Raw genomic sequence first — 25897 nt, 5'->3', positions numbered from 1 at the left:
AATCTACACAGCCCATCGCATCTCCAGTAGCCCTGCTGGGCCCCACCCACTCCATAGGAACTCTTGGTGGGCACCAGGAAAGGTATCAGTGGGTGCCATTGTGCCCATGGGCACCACGTTGGGGACCCTTGTATTAGGCTGTTACGTAGCATTCTGCCTCTTCATTTATGAAAGGAGGTAAGCTTGCAGAAAGGAGCTGCGGTGGCTCAAGTGGTTAAGACGCTGAACTGCAGGCTGTGGAAGGTCGGTAGTTCAGCAGTTCAAGACCCGGGTGCCGCAAGACGGGGTGAGCTCCTGTCTCTAGTTCCAGCTCCTGCCAACCTAGCAGTTCGAAAGCAAGAAATTGCAAGTAGATAAATAGGGACCACTTCGGTGGGAAGGTCACAGCATTCCGTGCGCCTTGGTGTTTAGTCACGCCGGCCACATGACCATGGAAACGTCTTCGGACAGCGCTGGCTCTTCGGCTTTGAAACGGAGATGAGCACCGCAACCCTAGAGTCGGACTCGACTGGCTTTTGAGCAAGGGAGACCTTTACCTTTACCTTTAAACTTGCAAAACCTCCGCCATGGGGTGAATGCTATTATCACCGTGGTTTTCTTAATGTTCTGGGATTGCTGGAGGAAAGGCCGATTATATTATGTAAATAAAAATAAGTCACCATAGTCAAATCAAGGGCTAAAGCAATTTCTGTAAGAAAATGTTTTCCCAGAACGTTATACTCCCAGAATGATGGGAAGAAATCTTGTAAACACTTGGGGGAAATTTTATGTACAGTACCCCCCCCCCCAAAAAAAGCACCCTCTGGTTTTGCGGTTTATATCTTTTTCTTGTCCACGTTCTGTTGGGTGGCAGAACTAGGTCATAATTCCGCGAAGCTGGGCGTGACAGCCGGAAAGCTGCAGTCGGGCGTGAATACCTTACAGGGCTTCAAAGAAGACAAAAGGAACAAAGTTACTCCAGGTGGGTGTTACCTGTTCTGTATCCCTCAGTACAGGAGATAAGCTTTGTGGAGTTAATTTTTAATTTAATGTTTTTAGATTTCTTGTTTATTTATATTTTATTTATACTTTCCATTTGTACCCCGCTCACCCCCGAAGGGCTCTGAGCGGCTTACACGGTGCATGGTGCAGAGACCTATGCAGAAACCCTAACTATGGCCACAGTACGTCTGGGGTGGGGGGAGCCCTACCAGGTACCCTCCCGGCTCCGTTCGTTCGTTTATCCGGCGAGTGGGCGACTCCTTCCAGTTTTCTCCGGTGCGTCTTCCGCGGTCTCCGCTGTTCTTTCGGCTCTCTGGCGACTCCTCTCGGGGGCTGTTGTTTATGGGCCCTGGTGCGCAGCCGCGGTGGGCGTCACAACGTCCTTACGGCTCCGGACGTCCTCCTGCTGGCCACGTCATCAGCTGCTGAGCCAACCGCCTCCTTGGGATGTCGCTGCCTCTCTTAATCTCCTCCGTGCTGCCCACCGCCATGTCGCCGCTGCTTCTTGAGTCCTTGCTCGGCTGGAGCCCGATTTCGAGGGAGGGGTACCCCCCTGTCCTCCTACGGACAGGTACCCATTTACCTAATTGCCCTGAGGGGCTTTCAGACCGCTGAGTTGGCAGGAGCTGGGGCAAGGGTCGGGGGTGGTATTCGAACCGCTGTTACAGCTGTTCGAGATGACTATTTCTACAGGCATTTAACTGCCTGTGCCACCGCCCCCTGTCCTGCTTCTGACCATAAAGCTCTCAAAGGAGGGTTTACGACAATTTAAAAGTTAAATTTAACTTCGTGCGGGTACTTCTGCAGCTCCTCTACCACGGAGTCGCAACCCCTTTCTTCAACTTTTCCTAGCGTTATTGTTTTTTCCAGTGAGTCTTCTTGTAACGTGTGACCAAAGTATGATAGCCTCAGTTTAGTTCAAACCCATCTTTGCCACGTTCTTATTAGGCGAGTACTTAAAATCCATCTAAATTCCCACTTCACCTTTGTCCAGAACTGAAAATATCCTCCATCTTTGTCAGCAGAAAAACCTTCTCTTTCCTAATGCCTTCCTCAAGTCAAAAATAATTTTCTGGATATTTTTTTAATGCTTTGCATACCTTGGTTTATACAAAATATTATAAAGCTTTTGCAGCCTCTGCCCTTGACAAAATAATGTTTTTACTCATGTTTAAATTATGGGAGGTAGGCTTGGGGTACTTCTGCTCGCAGACAAGTCTGTTAAACCGATTAGGATTTGCCAGAAGTGACTCGTATCTGGTATTTTGATAAAGTAGGGCTGGCAGGCCATTAATAAAAATGTCAGTTTGAATTAATCAATAACTGTGTGTCAAAAGCTTCATACTGTACCAAGTTTCCAAACAGGCCAGTTCTATGCTCCATCTTGTGAAGCAAACAAGGATTGTATCTGGTACTCGGGCGCTGCTCCACTGTGCAAAAACCTGCATGAGCCCATCTAGTATAGACAGAAAGAGGTTGTGGTAAGGGTGGGGCGATTTGGTGATCCTAAATGTATCCCTATCCATGCCAGTGAAACCAAAACACTCCTTTCTGCGCTTCATACCAATGTGCCATGACCACAGTCCTGAACGTCACAGCAAAAACAAAAGCGGGCACACACCTGTCTGTCTTCTACTAGGACAGACTCCACTTCTCCAGCTTCTATCTTGAGGCATCGATCAGACGGGCTTTCTTTATTAAAGGTAAAGGTTCCCTTGCTCGAAAGCCAGTCGAATCCAACTCTAGGGTTGCGGTGCTCATCTCTGTTTCAAAGCCAAAGAGCCAGCGCTGTCCGAAGACGTTTCCGTGGTCATGTGGCCAGCATGACTAAACACCAAGGCGCACGGAACACTGTTACCTTCCCACCAAAGTGGTACCTATTTATCTACTTGCAATTTCTTGCTTTCGAGATGGGATAAAATTTGTCAGAAGTGTTATGATTATGGCCAGTATGGTCGCTGACTCTTAGAATTTAATACTCTGCCTAATGATTCCTTGCTGTTTGTTTTACAGTGATGTACTTGAACTATGGGCCTTTTAGCTCCTATGCCCCAGCTTACGACTCCACATTTGCAAACATCAGCAAGGACGATTCAGATTTAATTTACTCGACTTACGGGGAAGATTCTAATCCAGGGGGGTTTAAGTAAGTATTCAACAAACGAACAGACTTCCCTTTATTTTGGCTCTGGGGATCTCGGTTGAAACCCAGATCTCATTTGAGAAGCTTTCACATCCAAGGAAAGTGGTTTCCTGCTAGTGAAAGAATCAGCCGTTTTGCCCTTGATGTTTTGTTTGCTTCCTTGACCAGTTGTGACCAGGAGAATCGCACTCGATCACATTCTTAACATTCCACCAAATCTTTGTGTTCACTCTCTTCCACTGGGATTCTCTGGAATTCGTTCACAAATAACACGGACTGAACAGGAAATGCTAGTCGCGCGGTTCCAAGTCACTCCTTTCTGCATTCATTACACATTTTCTCCTAAGGCGCAGAGAGCTCCTCTCAGCCAGTAGCCAGAAACAAATCTTAGTTCAGTTCTTCAGGAGCTTTGCATTTGTTTGCTGTGGCAAGCTACAGAGGAAAGTGAATCTTTTCCCACCGATCTTCCTTTATTGACGGGTTAATGTTTGCCAAGTCAAGCCCGAACTTCTGTTGGACGAGAAATTGGCTTTGGGGTTGAGAGTAAACTGTGTCCTGCAACAGCTGTTGGAGAGGCGTTTAGTTCCTGGGACATTTGCTGTAACCCAGTACACAGTGGGGTGGATACTAAGCACATGAAGCTGCCATCTACTAAATCAGACCACTGATCCATCGAGGTCAGTATTGTCCGCTCACACAGGCAGCAGCTCTCCAGGCTGTCCCCAGGTGGAGATCTTTCTCGTCACGTACAACCTGATCTTTTCAACGGGAGATGCTGGAGACTGAGCCTGGGACCTCCTGCATGCAAAGCTGATGCTCTACCACCTTGCCACAGCCTCTCCCTCCCTCCTACCGACCGCATCCTATCCCTCCACAGAGCAAAGTGGGGTTTTCTCCATTAAAATATTTATACCTCACCTGTCCTCTGGCTCAAGTTCAAAGCCTTCCAGCCTAAGCAGCCTTTGTCCAACCGAAGGGTCACTCAGTTTGGAAGGAGGCTATTTGGAAGGTGGTTGGATCCATCCCAGTACTACTGTCTGCATTAGTGTCTCACAAACTAGGGGTCCGCAAGGAGGGCGCTCCAGGGGATTTGCAAGTCCTTTATGAGGATATGCCACAATCCCACGCCATGCCAAATACTCTTTATTAGGGAATCCTCCCTTCTCCTCCCCTTTTGCCTACTCCCACCATCAGTCGTAGTCCGTAGACTGATTTGTTTGCATCTAGCGCAGCATTAACCCTTGGAATTAACTGGCACAGGAAGTGGTGGTGGCTACAAGCATAGCTTCAAGAGGGGATTGGCTAAACATATGGAGCAGAGGTCCATCAATGGCTATTAGCCACGAGATCTCTATGGAACCCTATGTCTGGGGCAAGTGACGCTCTGTATTCTTGGTGCTTGGGGAGTGTTGGACTGGATGGGCCATTGGCCTGATCCAACATGGCTTCTCTTATGTTCTTATATGGAGCAGAGGTCCATCAGTGGCTACTAGCCACAAGGCATAGATAGGAAGTCACGGTCTGGGGCAAGGGATGCTCTGTCTTCTTGGTGCTTGGGGGGGTCAACAGTGGGAGGGCTTCTAGTGTCCTGGCCCCACCGCTGGGCCTCCTGATGGCACCTGGTATTTTTTGGCCACTGAGTGACACAGAGTGTTGGACTGGATGGGCCATAGGCCTGATCCAACATTGGCTTCTCTTATGTTCTTAATACATGCTGGAAGCAAATTGTACAGCACACAGTCTATAAAGCCAAAACATCAAAAAACAACAAAAAACAACTGTGAGCTGAAAAGCCCGCAAGTAAAAAAGTACAAAAAGAGACTTTAATACAAACACTTTTCCTAGGTTGTTGATAGTGTTTCAAACTCCTGGTCCTTCTTCAGGAACATGGAACTGTAAAGTACAGAATTGTACAAGTGTAGCATGCAGCAATGCTTAATAACAATGTAGCTTCTGAAACATGCTTAAAAATTACTATTACACAAAGTCTCATGTATCTTACCAATATAGGAAGTCTCATACCAGTTTCCTAACAGATGATGCCATTCAATTTCTCTGCAAAAGAGAGTAACTCCTTAGTATATATAAATACTTAGCATAATAAGGACCCCAAAGTTGCCAATACTCACTATGGGCTAGGTCTCCTTTTAGTATGCACCAGTGAGGTTGCTTCTGTGAAAACAGGACCAAATGCCTCAAAGTATCCAGCCTGCTAGGGACAATTTTATAAAGCCATATTAATTGCAGCTGGTAGTGTCTTCATTAGCTTTTAAAGGTATAGGTAGGTGGAGTATTCCAACTCTAATTTGGGCGTGGTCTCCTATAACTTAATATGCACCCCATAGGGTTGTTTCCAAGTAAGCAGGACCAATTGTCTCAAATGTATATATATAGTGGAATATTTCACCCTTAATGTAGGCCAGGTCTCTAAAATTTAAAGTGCGCCCTGTAAGGCTGCTTTTGTGATTAGGGCCTGTTATGCCTTAAGTTCCTAAATATAACATATGTATAAGAGTCAATAACAGCTGCAATGTTGTCCCAGAGGCACTGCAATGATGAATCTTAAAGGTGCCAATGCTAATAAATGCATTCATGGATAAAACTAGAGTGCTCATTCTCTACATGCTATAATAACAAAGGTTGGCTACCATAAATTCATTGTGGGACATGTATTACTTAGAGTGTCCAAATTGCTTAGTAATAAAGTTGTTGGCTTAATACATGCTGACCATAATTATTATGTGTCTTATACATGATAGAGGAAGTTACTTGAACTACATACGTGGGTTACTTTCCATAAATCGGCATAACGTTTTGCATCTGTGATCCTTTTTCAGTATTAGCGAGTTTTTGGCGAAGTCTCAGGACCACCCCTACGTCATGGCTGACAGCCTGCTGGACGTCTTGACCCAAGGAGGGCATTCTCGCTCACTCAGAGAACTGGAGACGGTGAGGCTGTTTGTGTGTCACTCTGCGAGTGGGTGGGATGAAAGGCAACAGCACTCAGACGACAGAGAGTGTAATGCACTGGGGGGGGGGGAGCATGCTCGATTCCTCTTTCCCCTTCAGTTGACCCACAAAATAGTCAGGAAACGAATGGCTTGGATCCACCGCCAAGCAGATACTCTTTCACTGAGCCATGGCCCCTACCCTCCAAACAGCCATATTAGTACACGGGGGGTGGGGGGACGGGACGGGGTGCAATTTATACATAGGTTGGAATCGAGGCGATTTCCAAGATTCTACCATTTTCAGCTGAAGAGCCGGGACCACACGGTTGAATGTTCTTTTCCCTAGTTTTTTTTTTTTTTTAAACCCTCAGTTCCTTGCGGATACAGAACAAGCATGGTCAGGGCGAAAAATACAATCTAGGCTTCTCCAATCCAATCCAAAGCCTTTTATCGGCATATAAATAAAGATACAGTAATCTATATACAGAATCATACAGAGTCAAATTAAAATTGCCGAGTAACATCACAGAGTATCATCATAAAGAAAAACCTAATTCATCATATCATTTATCAGGCCGTAGGGCCATGGCACTGCAGAGAAACTTTGCTGCTATTTCAGTTATTTCTGTGTCTGAGTTATCGAGCAAGAAAAGGAGCTTAAAATCATCAGGGGTCTCTAAAAATGGCCTAATATGGGATATAGAAGATCCCGACGGGGCGTCAAATAGAGAGGACACTGGAAGAGGACATCTAGGCTTCTGTAAGCACACTGCTTTTAGGTACGTTGGGGGCTGGGGGCATTCAAACAGGCAGCCCCATGTACTCCGATAGAATTCAGTGGCCTGATGATGGATGACCCAGGCGAGCCTGATCTCGTCAGATCTCGGAAGCTAAGCAGGGTCATCCCTGGTTAGCGTTTGGATGGGAGACCCCCCCGGGAAGTCCGGGGTCGTGATGGCAGAGGCAGGCAGTGGCAGAAACCACCTCTGGGTGTCTCTGCCTTGAAAACCCCCAGGGGGGTTGCCATCAGTTGACTCTGACATCTCAGCCAAAAAGGGGGGGGGTCCTTGCATGAGTAAAAAGTGTGGGGAAACCACGCTCAGTACTTCGCACTCAGCAAAACGTCCCGAGCAGTTTTTTTTCCAGCTTGTGCAAAATGTTGTGCAGTCAGTTTTTGGGCACTGGAAGATACAGGAAGGAAGGAAGGCCGTCAGCGCTGCAGAAGATGTCGCCTAGGTGGAATGTGCTAAGTCCACTTAGATTGTGGGTTCCTGCATCACTGGATCGAAGTCCAGATTCGATTTGCTCCGCTTACATGGCCTAAGAGTAGAGTGGGCCTTTGGGGTGGAGATTGAGCTGAGGGCTGAAGGAAGCTTTGACCCACAACTAACTGGCACTTGGTTACTCTTTCAGAAAGCGGCCCCAAGGAAGAGCAGTTCTTTAGAAGGCATTTTGACTCTCAGCGTGCTTTTAGTTACCTAGACAGATCTGTGTTTCTGAACTCTGTTCAACGCGCTTAACATCTTTTCCGTGGCCTCCGTGGCTGACTTTGAGCAGCAGTTTTCCCTTGCATGGCTAGTTTTAAGTCCAGGCCTGCCATAATGGTCACATTGAAAAGGTGTGAATAGCCATCCACACCCATTTTACCAAATGGGTCACCATAACTTACTATGATGCTAAGTGAGTAACCAACTTCCCTAGTCTGTGGTTTGCATCCCTGTGACAGGCATTTCACTTTCTTCCCCAGATTCAGCTAGATGCTTACCTGATTATATGCATGCTACACTTACTAATCAGTAATTCCTCATCTGTAGCCTCTGTCTCTCTCTCTCTGGCCACTTTTCCAGCAGATGTTGGATGTTGTTGAAAGCAGCTTGCAATGCCCCCCCCCCCCCCTGTTAAATATGTACATAAATAATGGCTTGGCAAACAATCCTCACAGTAGTTCAGAAATGCAAAATTACCAAAGAACAAGATGGGTAGCCATGTTAGCCTGTCTGTAGCAGTCGAAAAGAGCAAGAGTCCAGTAGAAGTGAGCATCAACTCACAAAAGCTCACCCCCTGCCACAAATTTTGTTAGTCTTTAAGACTCCCAGATCACCGCAGACTGTGACAGCAGCCATGAAATTAAAAGACGCCTGCTCCTTGGGAGGAAAGCGATGGCGAACCTCAACAGCATGATAAAAAGTAGAGACATCACCCTGCCAACAAAAGTCTGCATGGTCAAAGCAATGGTATTCCCAGTAGTCCCAGTAGTCTCGTATGGCTGCGAGAGTTGGACTGTAAGGAAAGCCGAGCGCCGAAGAATAGATTCTTTTGAACTATGGTGCTGGAGAAGACTCTTGAGAGTCTCTTGGACTGCAAGAAGATCAAATCAGTCAATCCTCAAAGAAATCAACCCTGACTGTTCCCTGGAAGGCCAGATAATGAAACTGAAGCTCAAATACTTTGGCCACCCAATGAGAAGGGAGCACTCACTGGAGAACACCCTGATGCTGGGAAAGATTGAAGGTCAAAGAAGACGGGGACGGCAAAGGAGGAGATGGTTAGACAGTTTCATAGATGCAACACAAACATGAAATTGAGCAAACTTCAGAGGACGACGGAAGACAGGAGGGCCTGGCGGGATCTGGTCCATGGGGTCGCGAAGAGTCGGACTCGACTGTGCGACTGAACAACAACAAAGGTGCTACTGGACTCTTGCTCTTTTCTGCTGCCAAAGAACAGTACAGCCAGGGAAAGCTCTCAGGAAAAAGCAGAAGAAAGCTTTACGGGAACCTCCCCCCACCTCCAGTGCTACAAAAACAAGGCAGAACAATTCTAATTCAATTCCCACGTGCTCCAGCCGAGAAAGCCCTGCTTCTAGGGCAGAAGGTCGTATCACGGACATGAGTGGTATTCGAAGTACCAAACAGATGTATCAGTTCTGACTTCTAGTATGTTGATCCGTCATGCTTTTTATCACTGCACATCGGACAACACAGTTTTCTAACTCAGGTTACAGTGAAGTATTTCAAAGGGCAAACAAGAAAAACCTACCTGAGGCTGGAAAGTGTACACAGTGGTTCAGTTTCCCATGCTAAACATTATAGTTGTTTTCTCCAACATGGCATTTACTGCTCTGTTTCTCTCTCAACAGAAAGGCACATATAAAAAGCTCCTTTGGCCCACAAAAATAGAACCAACAACTGTTTCAAATAAATTCCCTGAAAGGAGCAGATGGATTCTATTCCCCCCCCCCCCAGTGCCTAAGTAGAATCTTTTCCACCCAAGAGGGAGACCAGCTGGTAACAGGGTTAGAAAATGCTGATCCAGATCAGTTAAGGTGGCAGTTTTTCCCTCTCCCTAAGCTAGGGGTCCCCAACCTTCTAGGAAACCAAATGCAACTATTTCCTGTATGTGACTGTACCCGTGCTTGATCCTGACCTGGCTTACGGGTAAATTTAGAGCAATAACATCAGCCATCTGGATAGATATCTTCCTTGGTCCTAATTGACAGCAAAGGGAGATATATAGTCTATGGGAAAAAATTATATCTGGATGTTTAGTGCCATGGTCAGGCAAGGTATATGCCAGTGGTGGCGAACCTATGGCACGGGTGCCAGAGGTGGCACGCAGAGCCCTCTCTTTGGGCACGTGTGCCATTGCCCCAGCCAGGCCCGGACCACCATTAAAGTGTCGAATTCTCTGCCAAATAATTTTAAGTAAATGAAAGCATTTGGGATTGCTTTCCTTACTTTGTTTGGATCCTCTTAAGTTAATGTATGAGTTGTTTTTCCTAAAGTAAAACCTCAGTATTCAGGTTAAATCGCCGTGTTGCCACTTTGCGATCAATAAGTGGGTTTTGGGTCGCAGTTTGGGCACTCGGTCTCTAAAAGGTTCGCCATCACCGGTATATGCTATGTATTGCTAAGATTTAAACCACTGAGGAAGGCCTCACAGCTGCAACGTGTTTGGTTTGGATGTATTTTATGCAATTCGTAGATCCACGTGGTCATAGGAATGATGCTTGCAGCTGTATGACATCCCCAGGGCCTTCTCAGTGGCGGCTCCGTACCGGTGGAATGAGCTCCCGGAAGAGATCAGGGCCCTGCGGGACCTTTTACAGTTCCGCAGGGCCTGCAAGACGGAGCTCTTCCACCAGGCCTTTAGTCAAGGAGCCGCATCAAATATCTGAGGAGTGACCCTGTGCCCTGGCACTGCCATCCACAGCCTCCGCCCGCCGAACTAATAAACTGAACGTTGAGCGTGTTGAGAATACCGACATGATTGTACTGTCACCTCAACAGCGCTGTTATTTGGAAATCTACTGTTCTAGCCCTTTATTAGATCCTTGTTCCAGCCGTTTATGATAATTAATAATTTGAGTTGTTTATGGCTGTTTTATGAATGGTTTTAATTGTATTTATATATGAAATTTTACGCAAGCCGCCCTGACCCTGCTTCGGCGGGGAGGTCGGGGCATAAATTGAATAAATAAATAAATAAATGTGCACAAATGCAATTTTACTAAAAAGGTTTTTTTTACACTAGGGGAATACATATACATATCAATGCTCCATCTGAGCCATGGAGTCTTGTGAACGAAAATTCTTCTATGTGAGCCACTGGCATTAAAGCTGGGAAGCAAGCAGTTTGGCTGCTGCAGAAATTAGTTTGCCTCTGGGGCCATCCTTCCTGAGCGAAGACGAAAATATGTGAGCCGGAGGCTAAAAAACCGTGCGCTCGCTCACACTAGCTCAGCTTAGAGGAAACACTGATACACACACACACACACTCACACACATATGACTGTTGTCTTGTGATGCACGGTTTTTAATATTTGTAATCTGATTAAAGCTTTTGCATTATAATTTTAGCTTTTTAATTGACCGTGATGATTCTACACATACCCCCTATTGAGTAGGATCCAGACGGCTTTTTCAATGAATCTCATGCAATTCCCTTCCTTCCCCCATCCCACAGGGCTTTTGTCCAGGCAGGGCCCCATGATCCCTAGCACAGTCCTTCTGGTGGGCAGAATAGGACCCTCTCCCTCCATTTTTCACCGGCGTAAAAGCCAGTCAGATCCAGCCCACTGTGAGGTTTCCTTTTAAGGCACATCAGTTTTCAGGCAACCGTTTGGACGGAGCTTTATTTTTATCGTTGTTGTTGTTGCCGTCAAGTCACAGCTGACTCATGGTGACCCCCCGGTGGGGTTTTCGAGGCAAGAGTCGTTCAGAGGTGGTTTGCCCTTGCCTGCCTCTACATAGAGGCCCACCTCTTCCTTGGCGGTCTCCCATCCAAGTATTAACCGAGGCCGACCCTGCTTAGCTTCCAGGATCTGATGAGATCGGGCTGGCCTGGGCCGTCCAGGTCAGGTGCAGGGAATCCTGTGCACAGGTGGAGAAAAGAGCCCGTGGCTGGGGGAAGGAGCAACATAAGAATGTAACCAAAGAGATCTGAACAACCTGTGCCGGTAAACAGCAGTGCTACAGAATCCAGTTAAATACCATTAAACGTATTGTACACCTCACCGGGTCCTCTTTCATTCACAGCCAGCAAATGAAACTGACGGCCGGTCTGGAAGAGCCGACGTGATAAAAGACACCGAGGTGATGCTTTTCTGCTGCTTACTACAACCGTCTGGTGCAAACAAGCTGCGGGAATCGGTGTCATTGGATCCACTGTTGATTTAGCAAGAAACAGCCAAATTACGCCCATGTTATAGGGTTGCCAGTTCCAGGCTGGGAAATACCTGGAGAGTTTGGGGGTGGAGCTTGAAGAGGGCGGGGTTTGAGGAGGGACTTCAGTGGGGTATAGTGCCATAGATTCCATATTCCAGAGTGGCCATTTCCCCCAGGTGAACTGATCTCTGTCACCCGGAGATCAGTTGTAACCCCAGGAGATCTCCAGCTACCACCCGATAGAATTTGAGAGATAGGCTGACTTAGATAGGTTATTATGTTTGCCGCAAGGGTTCCGATGGGACCCTAGACAATGCTGCTTTTTAAAGAGCTTCTGTGCTCACAAAGAAAAATTATTGCGCCTTACGTCCTTTATATATACATCACGGTCCTTGAAAAAGAGTCATTCGAAACGGGTCAATTACTAGAGTCCCGTGGGACTAGTGACAGTGTTACTGACAAGGTGCTGTCTGAATGTAAACCTGCACTCGATGGATTATTTGGGTGAAACATATTTTTCTCTGTTGTTTAGGTGAAATATATTTTTGATAATATTTGATACCAATATTTAGACAACAATATTGAAAAACATATTAAAAAAGAATAAAGCATAGAATTGTTTTACCATAAACATATTTATTGTACACAGTGATATACAGGGGTCCTTTCCTGCAGGAGCGCACAGGAGCAGAGCTCCAGCAGTAAAGAGCCCAGGGGGCGGGCACATGCAACAAGCCCCACCCCCTGCTCCTTCTCTTCCTCTTTCTTTCCCTCTTTCCTTCTTTTTCCCCCTTTTTCTTTCTCTTTCTTTCTTTCCTTCTCTCCCTCTTTATTTCTGTCTCCCCCTCTTTCTTTCCTTCTCTCTCTCTCTTTCTCTCTCTCTCTCTTTCTGCACAGATCTGTGTGAGGGCAGATCTGTGCATTTCTCCCCCCCTCCACCTAGCAATCCAAAACAGTCCAGTGGCACCTTTAAGACCCAAGTTTTATTCAGGTACAAGCTCTCCCTCCTCTGCGAGGGCAGATCTGCACGTTCTCCCCCCCCCCCAATAGCTAGCAATCCAAAACAGTCCAGTGGTGCCTGAGTGGTGGGTGTTGCCTTCTGACACACTTCCAGTGAACTCAGGGGATGTGGCATATGCAAACAAGTTATGCTAATGAGCTCCTACATCTCTTTTTCTACTAAATGACTTCTGGTGATATATATTCTTGTACGACCACCTGAAGGTTGGCAGCCCTGCCCATGCTAATAGGCCAGCCGTGGTTGATCGGGTTTGTGTCTGGCGGCTGTTCATTGTTACAGTTCTAGGGGTGTGTGTGTGTGTAGTCAAAAGACACCAATCTTTGCAAATTTTACCTATGGCTACATCTCATTTAAGATTTCAGTTGTAAGCAGCACTTACAGCTGGAGTGTTTCTATTAAAAGGAACGTGTTTCAGCTGTTCAGTGTCATGTAAGTTCTCACACCCTCAAAGTTCATGCTGTCTTGGCAAGGTCGTCGCTTTGGTAGTTAACATACCTGTGGCAGGGAGGCGGCACTGCTGAGAAATCAAAATAATTTAGTTCGGACCTTTTTAAAGCCCTCTTCTTCCCGAGGAGTTTAGGGGAGCATATATGCTTCTCTCCTCATCCATTTTATCCTCACCACCACCCGACAAGGTAGGACGTTCGGCTGAGAGAGAATGACTGGCCTTGGGGTCCCAAGTTTCATCACAAGCAGAGAGATGGAATTCCCCAGTTCCAGCTTGACGGTGCAACGTGGCTCGGGGCCAGTGTATCTGGAGGACTGTCTCCCCCCCCATATGTCCATGGCCCAAGAATGAAGATTACAGGGAGATGCCCTTCTGACTGAGCTACCAACCAAAGAAACTTGTCCGGTGGTTATGCAACAGCCTCTTCGGTGGCGGCTATTTGGTGTGAGAGCCAGTTTGGTGTAGTGGTTAAGTGCGCGGACTCTAATCTGGGAGAACCGGGTTCGATTCCCCACTCCTCCACCTGCACCTGCTGATGTGACCTTGGGTCAGTCACAAGCTCTGGCACAGCTGTCCCTTGAAAAAGAGCAGTTTCTGTCAGAGCTCTCTCAGCCCCACCCACCTCACAGGGTGTCTGTTGTGGGGAGGGGAAGGGAAAGGATTTTGTAAGCCGCTCTGAGACTCCAAGTGAAGGGCAGGGTATAAATCCAATCTCTTCTTCTTCTATTTGATTCAAGAACAGATTCCCCCAGTGAGGTGCGCCTGGCCCCCTCAAGCTCAGTCTATAGGAGGCAGCTGAAGACTTTTATTCAGGACGGCATTCAATTAGTTTAGCTTTTCTGCCTATCGGCAATTTTAAATCTCTGTTTTTAGTTCATGGCATCTTATGCGTTTTTATGTTTCATGTTCTATTTACATCGTAAGCCGCCTTGAGTCCCGTCAGGCAGAAAGGTGGCTTTTCACCCCATCAGAGCCTCCAGTGGCATATACTTTGGGGAAGGGGTTTGGAGGAAGGGTCTTCCATGGCCTCCTTCAGGCTTTTGGTGCCAACACATAGGAGCTGAGAAAGGAACCTCAACGTAGTAACTACTGGTACACTGTCTAGTACTAAGACGATCTACTTCATTTCAGGCCTACATATTAGAAAGCAGGGAATGAATTGTGGTAACTATTGTGTTACCTTGATGAGCCCCCCCCCAAAAAAAACATAATTAGCTTGCATTGTGTGCTATATACATTTCTTCTGCTAGAAATCTAAAATCATGTGTTTGCTGCCATCTACAGATCATAGAAATGGAACCAACCAGTAGGCTTGACTCCTCTCTTAGCAAGGAGAGGCTTACCGCTCTGAGAGCCGTGACCAATTTCGGGCTGCACATGGAGGAGTTTGAGTCGGAAGGTGAGTACGAGGGTCTCCTAGCACGCTCCCGCGTGGCTGGCTTCTGCGTCGGCGCATGGGCTGCATTGCGAACACACATCCCTCTCCCTTTTGATTCAACAGAGGCAGAAGTCTTCCAGAGAAAACTTGATGAAACCACGAAACTACTCCGGGAGCTCCAAGACGCTCAGAACGAGCGGCTGAGTACGAAGCCACCGCCTAACATGATTTGCCTTTTGGGACCATCTTATAAGGAGATGCATTTGGGTGAGCACAGCTCTGAATGTTCAGTCATGCTCCACTTCTTAGGTCAGTCTGCCAGTTAGAAATGGGGAGGGAAGACTGAAAGATTATAATCAGCTCCCCCTCTAAATGTTGAGTGCTTCAATGCTTGACTTACAGTGAATTATCATTGAGCCCTTTTCTTGTATTGGGTTTGTATGAATTGAGCCTTTTTCTTGTATTGGGTTTGTATGGAGTCCAGTAGCAACTTCCTAATCCAAACACAGGATTTCTCCGGTACCTTTAGCTATATTTGTTGTCAGCCAAGTAAAGAAACCAAGGTGGGTTTTCCGTTACCCAAAGGTGATTTCAGTCCAAGCTTTTTGTCACCTGGAGAGGCTGCAGTTTATACCCAATCATCCCCTGCCAAGGTTTCTGTGCCATGTATTTCCACAGTGGCTGTTCCAGGGAATTTCTGCACATGATCTTATTTTCATCACCTGTGTACCTATATTGCACCATTTTTTCCCCTCTTCTGCACGTTTGGCTCCCTCTAGTGGTCGCTTCAATATTTCATCTCTGTACCTTCAGCTTATTTATGAGTTCTTTTAAAGTGCTTGTAAATAAAACAGATATACAGCGATGAAATATTGAAGTGACCACTAGAGGGAGCCACAAACATGCAGAAAAGGGGGGAGACATAATACAGTCACAGGTGAGGAAATATCAAATGCGGGAAAGCCCTCTGTCTCCCGCGGAGTGATCAGCAGGGCCGGCTCGAGGTGTTTCTGCGCCCTAGGCGAGGCGCAGATGCCAACCTCCCGGTGAGGCCTGGAGACCCTTTTGCTGCCACCTCCTCCTCCCCTCCCAGGGGTGAGGGGGAGGGCAGGTGAGCTGCGGCGGCGCCTCCTGCGACCCGGCCAGACGTCCTCCTACTTCTCCTGCTGACAGAAATGGTGAGTCCCCGCTGGTAGCCGCCATGCCGCCCCCCCCGAGGGGGGAGGGCAGGTGAGCTGCGGCGCTGCCTCCTGCGCCCTGGCTGGGCGTCCTGCTGCTTCTCTTGCTGGTGGCGGCGAGTCCCCGCTGGCCGCCGCCATGCCACCTCTGCCTCCTCCTCCATGGGGGGGGAGGGCGGGCGAGCTGCGGCGCCGCCTCCTGCACCCCGACCGGGTGTCCTCCTGCTTCTCCTACTGGCGGCGTCCCTCCTTCCTTCCTCCCTCCCCTGCTTCCCTCCCCGCCTCGCCGGCGCAGAGAGACAGAGATTAAGAGTGTGCGAGAGGGGCGGGCAGGCAGAGACCAGGGCCTCGATCCCCGACGCCTTTCTTTTCTCTCTCGCTGGGAGGGGGGGCTCAGCTGCCGCAGGGCGCAACCCCCCAGCACTTCCCGCCTCTGCTCGCTCGCCCGCCGCCACCTCCTCCTCCTCCTGCGGCAGGGCCCAGCAGGGAAGCCATCATTCAGGGCTTTTGGCAGCAGACCGGCCCTGCTCTCCTTCCTGGCCCCTTCCCATGGCGGCGGGGGGCGGGGCGCAGTTTGGCGCCCCTGAGGGCTGGCGCACCCTAGGCGAGTCGGCCCTGGTGATCAGAGAGCAGAAATTATCTCATTCTCATGCGCTTTGTCGCCATTTATCTTCGGGTGGGTAGGACCTGGAGTTACGTGCTACCCCCTGGATAACATTTTTTAGAAATTAGGAGGGCTTGCACCCTTAGGAAATGTTATGTGGAAATGTTAGGAAATGTTGCTGTGATTGCAGTGGTCCTCTGTCTTCTTACGCAGTGTGCTTTTTAAAATTCTATTGAATTCAGTACAGCTTACTTCCATGTGGTTAGCATACTTAGAACTGTAGTCCTGAGGAATGGTGTTTGCATCTTGCCCTCTAGCTCATATTCTTAACCGTCTCATATTCAGAGGGCAGGAACGTGCGACTTACAGTGCTAAGAAAACAGAGTTTCATGTCGCCCAACTGCAGGGCTTCCAGGTTGCATTTAGGCACCCCACAAAAGGGATCAGTTTAAATGAAGCTTATAATAAGCCACGCCTTTTAATTCTTGTATCTTTTCCAGCTGAGAGAGTGACCAATAATCTAAAAGATCTTGCCCAGCAAGTGGCTCCGGGCGATATCGTGAGCACATACGGGATCCGGAAGGCCATGGGGATTTCAATCCCTTTAAGGGACACGGGAGACAACTCTGTCGACCTGACCGATGGTGAGTAGCCAGAGCACATTTCACCTTCCCTGTAGAGATTGGTCCTTGCAGGCACCATACAGGCACGAGTGAGTTCCTCACATGGAACAAACTGAAGCGGCCTCCGTATAGTGACCGCATTACGTAAGAAGAAGAGCCCTGCTGGATCTGACCAGTGGTCTGTCCTGTTTTACACAGTGGCCAGCCAGTTGGCCTGAAGGGCCAAGAAACAGGGCATGGAGGCCAAGGCCTTCTCTCAAAGCTGCCTCCTAAGCACTGGGCTTCAGAGGTTTTCTGCCTTCAAGTAGGGAGGCTCTGAATATCAGCCCTCTGAACTGAACACGCAGACCCAACAAAACTCAGGAATAGACTTTAGGCTTTTGCTTTCTGCTGTCATTCAAGCCTAGATCTCCAGGCTTAAAAACTGCACCGAACCCCACTTTTTCCCGTTGCTGCACACGAACGGGAAAGAATCTGAACGACAGATGAGAAAGGCCGCTCAGGTCTTGGCTCTGCCATGAACGTGCTGGGGGGGGGGGGGGGGGGGTAATAGACAAGACAAGCTCTGTTAGCCTCAGCCCCACCATCCACGATGTAAAGATAATAGTAAAGGTAAAGGTTTCCCTTCCTCAAAAGCCAGTCAGATCTGACTCTAGGGATGTGGTGCTCATCTCTGTTTCCAAGCTGAAGAGCCAGCGCTGTCTGAAGATGTTTCTATGGTCATGTGGCTGGCGTGACTAGACGCCGAGGCGCACAGAACACTGTTACCTTCCCACTGAAGCAGTACCTATTTATCTACTTGCAATTTCTTGCTTTTAAACTGCTAGGTTGGCAGGAGCTGGGGCCAGAGACGGGCGCTCACTCCGTCATGCGGCACTCAGGTCTCGAACTGCTGAACTACCGACCTTTCGGTCTACAGTTCAGCGTCTTAACCACTGAGCCACCGCAGCCCAAAGATAATATTAGCTAGCCTTATACTTCAGTTATGATTTATAGCCTTTGAGATGCTTAACATACCGTATTACTAAGTATTAATTCGGCAATTATTTTTTCTTAACCCCTGGCCCTGAAGTGGATTCTTACCAGTGTTCCCTCTAAGCTGAGTGTGAGCTAGCTCACAGTTTATAACCTCTGGCTCACACCTTTTTGTCTTAGCTCAGGAAGGATGGCTCCAGAGCAAACTAATTTATGCAGTAGCCAATTTGGTGCAGTGGTTAAGTGCGTGGACTCTAATCTGGTAGAACTGGGTTTGTTTCCCCACTCCTCCACTTGCAGCTGCTGGATGACCTTGGGCAAGCCATAGTTCTGTCAGAGCTGTTCTCTCAAGGACAGTTCTGGAAAGAGCTCTCTCGGCCCCACCTACCTCACAGGGTGTCTGTTGTGGGGAGGGGAAGGGAAAGGAGTTTGTAAGCCGCTCTGAGACTCCGAGTGAAGGGCGGGGTATAAATCCAATCTCTTCTCCTTCACTCACAGCTTTAATGCCAGTAGCTCACAAGACCCCACAGCTTAGAGGGAGCATTGGTTCTTACTTTCTTGTGTTCTAATTGATTCATGTTATTTATTGCAATATTTATATCCCACCTTTCCTATCTTGTGGTTCAAGGCAGCTTACAACAATATTACCTTTTCCGTTAAAAAGGGGGGGGGGGAAGCACACTCTGAATCTTTCTGCCCTTTAAAAAAAAGACGCCTGCTGTTTGCACCCTTTCAAAAGCCTTGGCATGTAACCAGAGTCTTAGCACCTCCTGAAGTTCTCTAAGGAGAGGGCCCCTATCACTTCTTCAGGGAGCCCCTTCCACGGAGCTGGTGCCACGATGGGGAAGGCCCTGGGTGCTGGTCGGTTCCAGATGGGCCACCCTAAACGGTAGGATGACCCAACAGATAGCTGGCAAACGGGATAGAGGGAAGGAGACAGTTTTTGAAGTATGTAGGCCCAAGGCTGGGAAGGGCTTTAAGTTGTGGGTAAGACTGAACAGACGGAGCATCAGTTTCAATAACATTTGCCAAGCTCAAGGTGACAAGTTGTAGTCAGGAATCTAGTCAAGTGTGCTCCTTAGCCAAAATAAGCAAAGTGGTGGTGACATGATTGTTGTGTTGGATTTCTTTCCCCTCCAGATGTGCCGGAACCGTCAAAAACTCCCATTCCCATTGATTGTGAAGCACTTGCCACCTGATGCTTTAGAACAGTTTCTAAATATAAATTGCATGTGTGTATGTTGGGGGGGGGATGACAACGTTTGTCCTGAAGCATGTACTGCCCCCCCCCCTTTGTGTTACTATTGCGTGTGGGGGACATTTCTGCATTCTTATTAAAAAATTTAAAACCCCGAGCCTCCTTTTCTACTGTCGGCTCTGAGGCGCTCTTTGGATTGAATTTCATGGGAAAACAGGGTCAGAGTCAATCTTCCACAGTGTGCGCTGGGGGGACTCTCGCATCATCAGCCTGTTGACACTCCAAAGAGAACTTTTCTATGACCTCATAGCGGCCCCATAGCTTTTTTTTTTTTTAAGGGGTGTCCGCTCAAGTGACATATTCGGGCCCACACAACTACCATTAGGTGGCGTGAGAGTGTAGCTTTGAGCTACCTTTGAGGGGGGGGGATGTTTCAGAAGTAACAACACAATTTGCTGTCTCGAGGAGCCAAATGGATTGTCCTGTCTCTGGCTGTACTAGGGGTTGTCCGCTCTGGGCTGGGAAACACCAGGAGATTTTGGGGGCGGAGCCTCAGGGGCGGGGCCTCAGCAGAGTATAATGCTGTAGGGGGTCCACATTCCAAAGCAGCCATTATCTCCAGGGCAACTGATCTTGGTTGTGTGGAGAGCCAGTTTGGCGTAGTGGTTAAGTGCGCGGACTCTAATCTGGGAGAACCGGGTTTAATTCCCCACGCCTCCACTTGCAGCTGCTGGATGTCCTTGGGCAAGCCACAGTTCTGTCTGAGCTGTTCTTGAAAAAGAGCAGTTTCTGTCAGAGCTCTCTCGGCCCCACCTACCTCACAGGGTGTCTGTTGTGGGGAGGGGAAGGGAAAGGAGTTTGTAAGCCGCTCTGAGACTCGGGGTGAATGATAGAGTGTAAATCCAATTTCTTCTTCTTCAGTGGGAAATTTCCAGGCGACACCTGGAGGCTGGAAACCATAGTCTATATGTGTGAACTGGCTGATGGCAGTTTTGTTTGGCTATGTTTCACACAGCCGTGCCATCAAGTCGCAGCCAACTTACAGCAACCCTGTACAGTTTTTAGACAAGAGGCTAACGGGTGGTTTGCCCCGGCCTGCCTCTGCATAGCAACCCTGCACTTTCTCGGTGGTCTCTTATCCCAGCGCTAACCAGGGCTGACCCTGCTTGGCTTCCGAGAGCTGATGCGATCCAGCTAGCCTGGGGCCGTCTAGGCCAGGGGCAGCCGCCGTTAGAATCCACAAATTAAAGACGACCATAATGAAAACAGCAGTTAGGAAACAGAAACACCCTAGGTTTTAATCCAGTTTTGTTTTGCTTTTTTAACTTAAGGTAATAACCTTGAAATAGGAAACGCGGAGCTCAGCAAAGCTACCTTAACGCAGCACGACAGGAACAGAAGCAGTAAAACAAAAAAAATTAATGCCTTCGTTTCGCACTTCGCTGTCTGTGGCTGGCATGTGCTTCATAGATTAGTACCAATCGTAACAAATAGTCCCAAATAGTTAGTGAGCAAACACAGACCCTTCAGACTAATGCAGATGAACTTTAAAAGCATTCTGACATCTGTATGTTATTTTTTTTTAAAAAACAACCTAATGCAAACACACAACTGGAAGCGATGTATTACATAATTCACATTATCCTGCTGCTATTACCAGAAGGCAATCGTGGATGCTTCCCTGTAGTCCTGTCTGTCTCTTTCCTTCCCACTGTAACCTACTCTATTCAACTAAGACTCTCAAAAGTTGTGACTCTGCAGAAGGACCCCCCCACTAGAAGAGATTTGTTCCTGTCCCAAAACAGGCGCTCGAGCCCCTGCATCAATTTAATTACATGGTAATCATAACGAACGCTACAAGGCAAAGCACATCGGAAAACTCTGCGGTCGGTCACGCTCCAAAAAGCTAGAATCGAACGGTAACAAAAGTCCCAAATCCTCAGATCTGGAAGAAGTCTTGGGAGACCGTCTCGTCGGCTTCAGCTGGGTTTCAGTAAACTCACCCCCCCCCCAAGCAAGTGGGCTGCATAAAAGAGGCTGCTGGATCAACTAGGATTATACCTACTTAAAAAAGCATCCTGCAGAATCTAAACACAAATGCAGCCGATGGATACTTAACCACATGTAGGGGGGAAAAACAACCATGTCAAAAGTTTTTCATGGTATTCTTGCTTAGAAACGAACATCATGGTTTTCATGATATTCTTGTTTATAAAGTAAAATTGAAAGAGAGAGCTGGAACAGACCCCCCCCCCCAGGGTTACCCAGCCCCACCTCTTGTACAATGTAGGAAATTCACAGCTATCCCCACTGACCCCTGCTCTGGCCAGGGGAAGGTAAAAAAGCCTCCAGGATCCTTGGGCCCATCTGGCCTGGAGGACAATTCCTAAGTACTTCAATGCAATTTGTCTCTCTCCCCCAAAAGACAAGTAACCGAACCAGCCAAATAGCTGCGTGAGTCAGTGCTGTTATGTTTTTCACGTGGAACATAACTTACAGTCCCACCCACCCAACACACACACTTGTAGGGCTTGGTAGCAGTTTCTTTTTCCTTTTACAAAAGGTCTCTCAGCGAAAATACTTCAGGATCAAGTTTTCGGAACTGATGCAAGACCACGTGCTACATCTACCGCTTTCCTCCCTAGGCATTACAGAGCCCAGAAATCGGTTGTGCGAGATCTCACACAAGCGGGAACACAAATGGGGCTACACTAAGTTTGACTTAGCGCAGCTACCATGGTCTTTTCCTGGTGTTTCCGCTTGCACAAGAACTCCAGCCTGTCCTGAAATTTTGTTCCGGATCCAACCCCTAAAGCTTGCCACAGGAACTGCTGGTGTGATACTGGTTTTGTATTCCCTCTCCTTACTTGTAGAGTGCTACTATACAAGGGGCAGCATAAAAGGAGGTGAAAGCAAGCAGGTGTGCGTGACCACGGCAAAGCAAGGGCCATCTTACGGAAGCGAGATGGACTGATGTCCAGTTGTGGATAATACTGGCAGTGCTGTCTTTTAGATAGCAGGACTGAGCCGTGGCACAAGAGCCCAGAATAGCGAAGCACACGCTTGGCACGCACAGGATACCAATTTCAATCCCTCGAATCTCCAGCTAAAAAGATCTCAAGCTGAGAAGGACAGGCGAGAGAAATTCCCGCCAGTCAGTCGATGGCACTGGGCTACGTAATGGTCTGACGGGTCCATCTAAGAATGCTCAAAGTGAGCAGGTCAATACTCAGCAGGTGCAACTTAAGAGGAAAAGGGGGTGTGGCTACACAACCAACAATACCATCCAGACATCAGCCACTTGGTGTCCACCACTGCAAACCCTGTGACTGTTACCATTTAGAAAAGGCTAACACGTCCAGGTCAATACATAACTAGTGGAGTTTATCACACAGTCTTCTGAAAGTTCTTCAGATGACATTTCCTTCCGATCCTGTCATCTTCTGTCCAGGAAAATGTATTACGCAGAAAAGGTATCCCAAAACGAGGGGTTGTTTTTTTTATATATAGAGTCAGGCGTCTTTTCTTCTGTCCTACAATACTGTTCAGCAGTCTGACGAAGGAAGAGGCAGTCAAACGTTCAACTCCGAATCCACAAAGATGTGCTCGGGGGGAGCACATTATATCTCCCTTGTTGGCAGGGAAAGGAGGGAAATAATCCGTTGACGAGAAATTTCCCGAACTCGCCCGGAAATGGGCAGATGCGACTGTAAACATCCTTCAAAAGCTTCCCGTACTCTGAGCCGGAGCACGTTCTTGAGATGCGGCAGCACCCTTCACAGGGCACTTTGGAATAAGCTCCTTCACATGAGGAGGCAAAGTTCTCAGGCTTCACAGAAGGGAAGTTCGTTCAAAAACACGAACGAGAGAGACGATAACGACCACAAGCTTTCCACCGTTTCCCCCTCCGAGTCAAAGCACTTGCGATTTGGCTGTGTCCGTGCAGACAAAGTAAGTCCTCAGCTCCCCCTTCCCCTTGACGTTAATGAGTCCGCGGCATTCGCAGGCGTATCCCAGGCTCTCCAGGATTCTGCACGTCTCTTCGGTAACCTATGAATGAATGAATTTATTGTAGCAGCGATTAGCCAGCAATATAAAACCAGAATAGATAAATTACAATGGCCAGATAGTAAAATTTCCAAAATTCAACAAGCTAAAAAGAACTAACATTGTAAACGTTACGTTCGTTAGGACCAAACTATAAACACGCTGCCTTAAAGCACAGTATAGTATAAAAGAATAAAATATAGTCCCAAAAGGAACGGTACCAGTTAAAATCAAACAGTCCTAACCCGAGTGACAACCATCACGCTGGTGCACTTCTACCACCAAGGAACAAAATTTCGCAATCTGATGGAGCGCTGTATGTTCAAGGTTAAGAAACAAGTTCTCTATCTTCTCCTGATCCGAAGTGCCTGCCAGAAGGGGATCAATAAGTTTAGTACGAGCCTCTTCAAATAACGGGCATCTCAGGAATATGTGTTCCTGGGATTCGATCTCCCCCAACGCACATAAGCATAGCCTCTCTGTTCGGGGTATTTTTTTAAATTTACCCTCGAGAACTGCAGAGGGTAAGGCCGAGCATCTAGCCAGAGTATATGCCCTCCTGAGTTTATGGGACTCCAAAACTTTAAGATATGGGGCCTGCGCAACGATGTATTTGTTACTAATTGGCACTATAAATGTTGGGGACACCTGTAGATCTAATTGGCGTTCGGTATCCTTGATCCTCTGTCTAATTTCTAACTTAGCCCGGTCCCTACCCATCTCCAAAAGCGCTGAGGGAGAATACCCCAAGAGCGAGATTTTCCGCTTAACAGAAATCAGCCAATTAGATTCAAAGGCATCAGACAGAATCAGGGGCACTAGTCCACATGGGTTCAAATTAATCTTCAGCCAATAGAAGATGGAGTATAAGGCAATCATGGCTTCAACCTTCAGCATGCCAGTCTCTAGCCGTACCATTGCATTAGATACGCATCTCGGAACTTGGAGTACTGCTCTCAAAAATTTCAATTGAACTAGCTCCAAAGGAGCATAGCTAGATGGAGGCGCTCCAAGCAGTGTTCCGTAGAGCATCTGGGCAAGTGTTTTGGCCTTATAAAGTTTTAGGGCTGGTGGTACAAAATAGCCCCCTTGGGAGCTGAAGAACTTAAGAATACCATGCGAGGATTTTTCACCCGAGCAAGCAGCTGCCTATGGGCAGTCCTAGATCCAGAGGCTTGGGTGTTCCTTCCCTTCGGTAGATCCAGAGGCTTGGATGATCATGCCCTTCGGTAACCTAGGCACGGAACGTAAGAGTGGAAAAGTTTTAGCTAGCGGTTGGGCCTTCTGCCGCTCGGGAGGAGCTCCTGAAAGGGCTCGCCGATTAAAAGTATTACCATTGGGGTGGGGGGGAAAGCAAATATTTATCAAAACATGATGAGCCCCTGTCCATAAAAGGGAGCAACACGTCACGACAGAAACAAAGGGATGAAAACTTTTGTCCGGCCATTCCAATAATTCTTCAGTTTTGCTTTCAGCAATGCAAAAGCCTCCCTTTAAAATAATAGTTACAGCCTGTCGTCTTTAAAAGGGTGAGGGAAGAGGTCTGATGTGCCCCCCCCCCCGGATAAGGAGTTCTACAGACAGGGGGTGTTCCAACCAGGGGTCACTTCGTAGAAAAAGAGGTGCAGGAGCTCATTAGCATAACTCATTAGCATAACTTATTTGCATATGCCACACCCCCTGACATCACCGGAAGTGTGTCAGAAGGCAACACCCACCGCTCAGGCTCCACTGGACTGTTTTGGATTGCTAGCTATTGGGGGGGGGGGACGCGCAGATCTGCCCTCACAGAGGAGGGAGAGCTTGTACCTGAATAAAACTTGGTCTTAAAGATGTTACTGGACTGTTTTGGACCGGGGGGCTCTGCAACTTACCTGGCTGCTTTTTGCTCTGACTGAGGGCTGCTGGGAGCAGGGGGTGTGGCTTGTTGCATGTGCCCGCCCCCTGGGCTCTTTACTGCTGGAGCTCTGCTCCTGTGTGCTCCCGCGGGAAATGACCCCTGGTTCCAACTAGGGTTGCCAGGTCACCCCCCCGGCCACCGGCGGGAGATGGGGAGGGGAGGGTTGCCAGATCCAGGTTGGGAAACTCCTAGAGATTTGGGGATGGAGCATGAGGAGGACGGGGACCTCAGAGGGGTGCAATGCCATAGAGTCCACCCTCCAAAACAGCCATTTTCTCCAGGAGACCTAATCTCTGGAGTATGGAGATGCGCAGTAATCCCAGGGGATCTCCAGGTCCCACCTGGAGGCTGGCATCCCTAGTTCCAACTAGATATCAGGTACCCTCGGCAGCGATCAGGATGGGAGTTCCTTAGAAGACCTTAAAGGACAGTATTATGCGTGTGTGGAGAGGACATCCTACCATTCATCAGCAACGTCGTGGCAGAGGGACAAGGCCGGGCCTGAGCTGGGCCTGAGCCAAGAAGAACACGGCGCCACTTCCCCAGGGTTAGACCGGATGCAGACGCAGGGGAGGGAGTGGTCAGGTGAGACCAGGCACGGAGCAGAACTGAACACTTGTCTCCCGGTGAGCCGAGTCTGGCCAGACAGGCACTCAGTGGGACACGGATGGATACTGGCTTCAGCTGCGTTGTGGGGGGAAGGTGTTCCCTTGCGGATGCGGGGGCCAGACTGGGTGTGGCCCCGGCCAGGAGCAAGGCTGAAAGGGCGGGGGGGGGGGCGCGC

At 48.2% G+C, this 25897-nt stretch overlaps 2 protein-coding genes across 2 annotated transcripts in view; one reads left to right on the top strand and one right to left on the bottom strand.

The window, feature by feature from the left end:
* BRD7 (bromodomain containing 7) overlaps window positions 1-19317 on the top strand; it is a 36625-nt gene extending 17308 nt beyond the window's left edge. The window contains exons 10-17 of the mRNA XM_015419248.1: window positions 854-961; window positions 2995-3127; window positions 5962-6073; window positions 11613-11669; window positions 14495-14609; window positions 14712-14855; window positions 16871-17014; window positions 19109-19317. Of these exons, the coding sequence (XP_015274734.1) occupies window positions 854-961; window positions 2995-3127; window positions 5962-6073; window positions 11613-11669; window positions 14495-14609; window positions 14712-14855; window positions 16871-17014; window positions 19109-19167 (872 nt within the window). The 3' untranslated portion in view covers window positions 19168-19317. The remainder of the gene's footprint in view (window positions 1-853; window positions 962-2994; window positions 3128-5961; window positions 6074-11612; window positions 11670-14494; window positions 14610-14711; window positions 14856-16870; window positions 17015-19108) is intronic.
* Window positions 19318-22763: 3446 nt separating this feature from the next.
* The window catches only part of ADCY7 (adenylate cyclase 7), a 95396-nt gene continuing 92262 nt past the window's right edge, over window positions 22764-25897 (bottom strand). The window contains 1 exon segment of the mRNA XM_015419257.1: window positions 22764-23216. Within this exon segment, the coding sequence (XP_015274743.1) occupies window positions 23079-23216 (138 nt within the window). The 3' untranslated portion in view covers window positions 22764-23078.

This window comes from Gekko japonicus, unplaced genomic scaffold, assembly GCF_001447785.1.
Source record: "Gekko japonicus isolate JY-2015 unplaced genomic scaffold, Gekko_japonicus_V1.1 scaffold111, whole genome shotgun sequence".
NCBI lineage: Eukaryota > Metazoa > Chordata > Lepidosauria > Squamata > Gekkonidae > Gekko > Gekko japonicus.
This window is presented reverse-complemented; position numbering and strand designations above follow the sequence as displayed.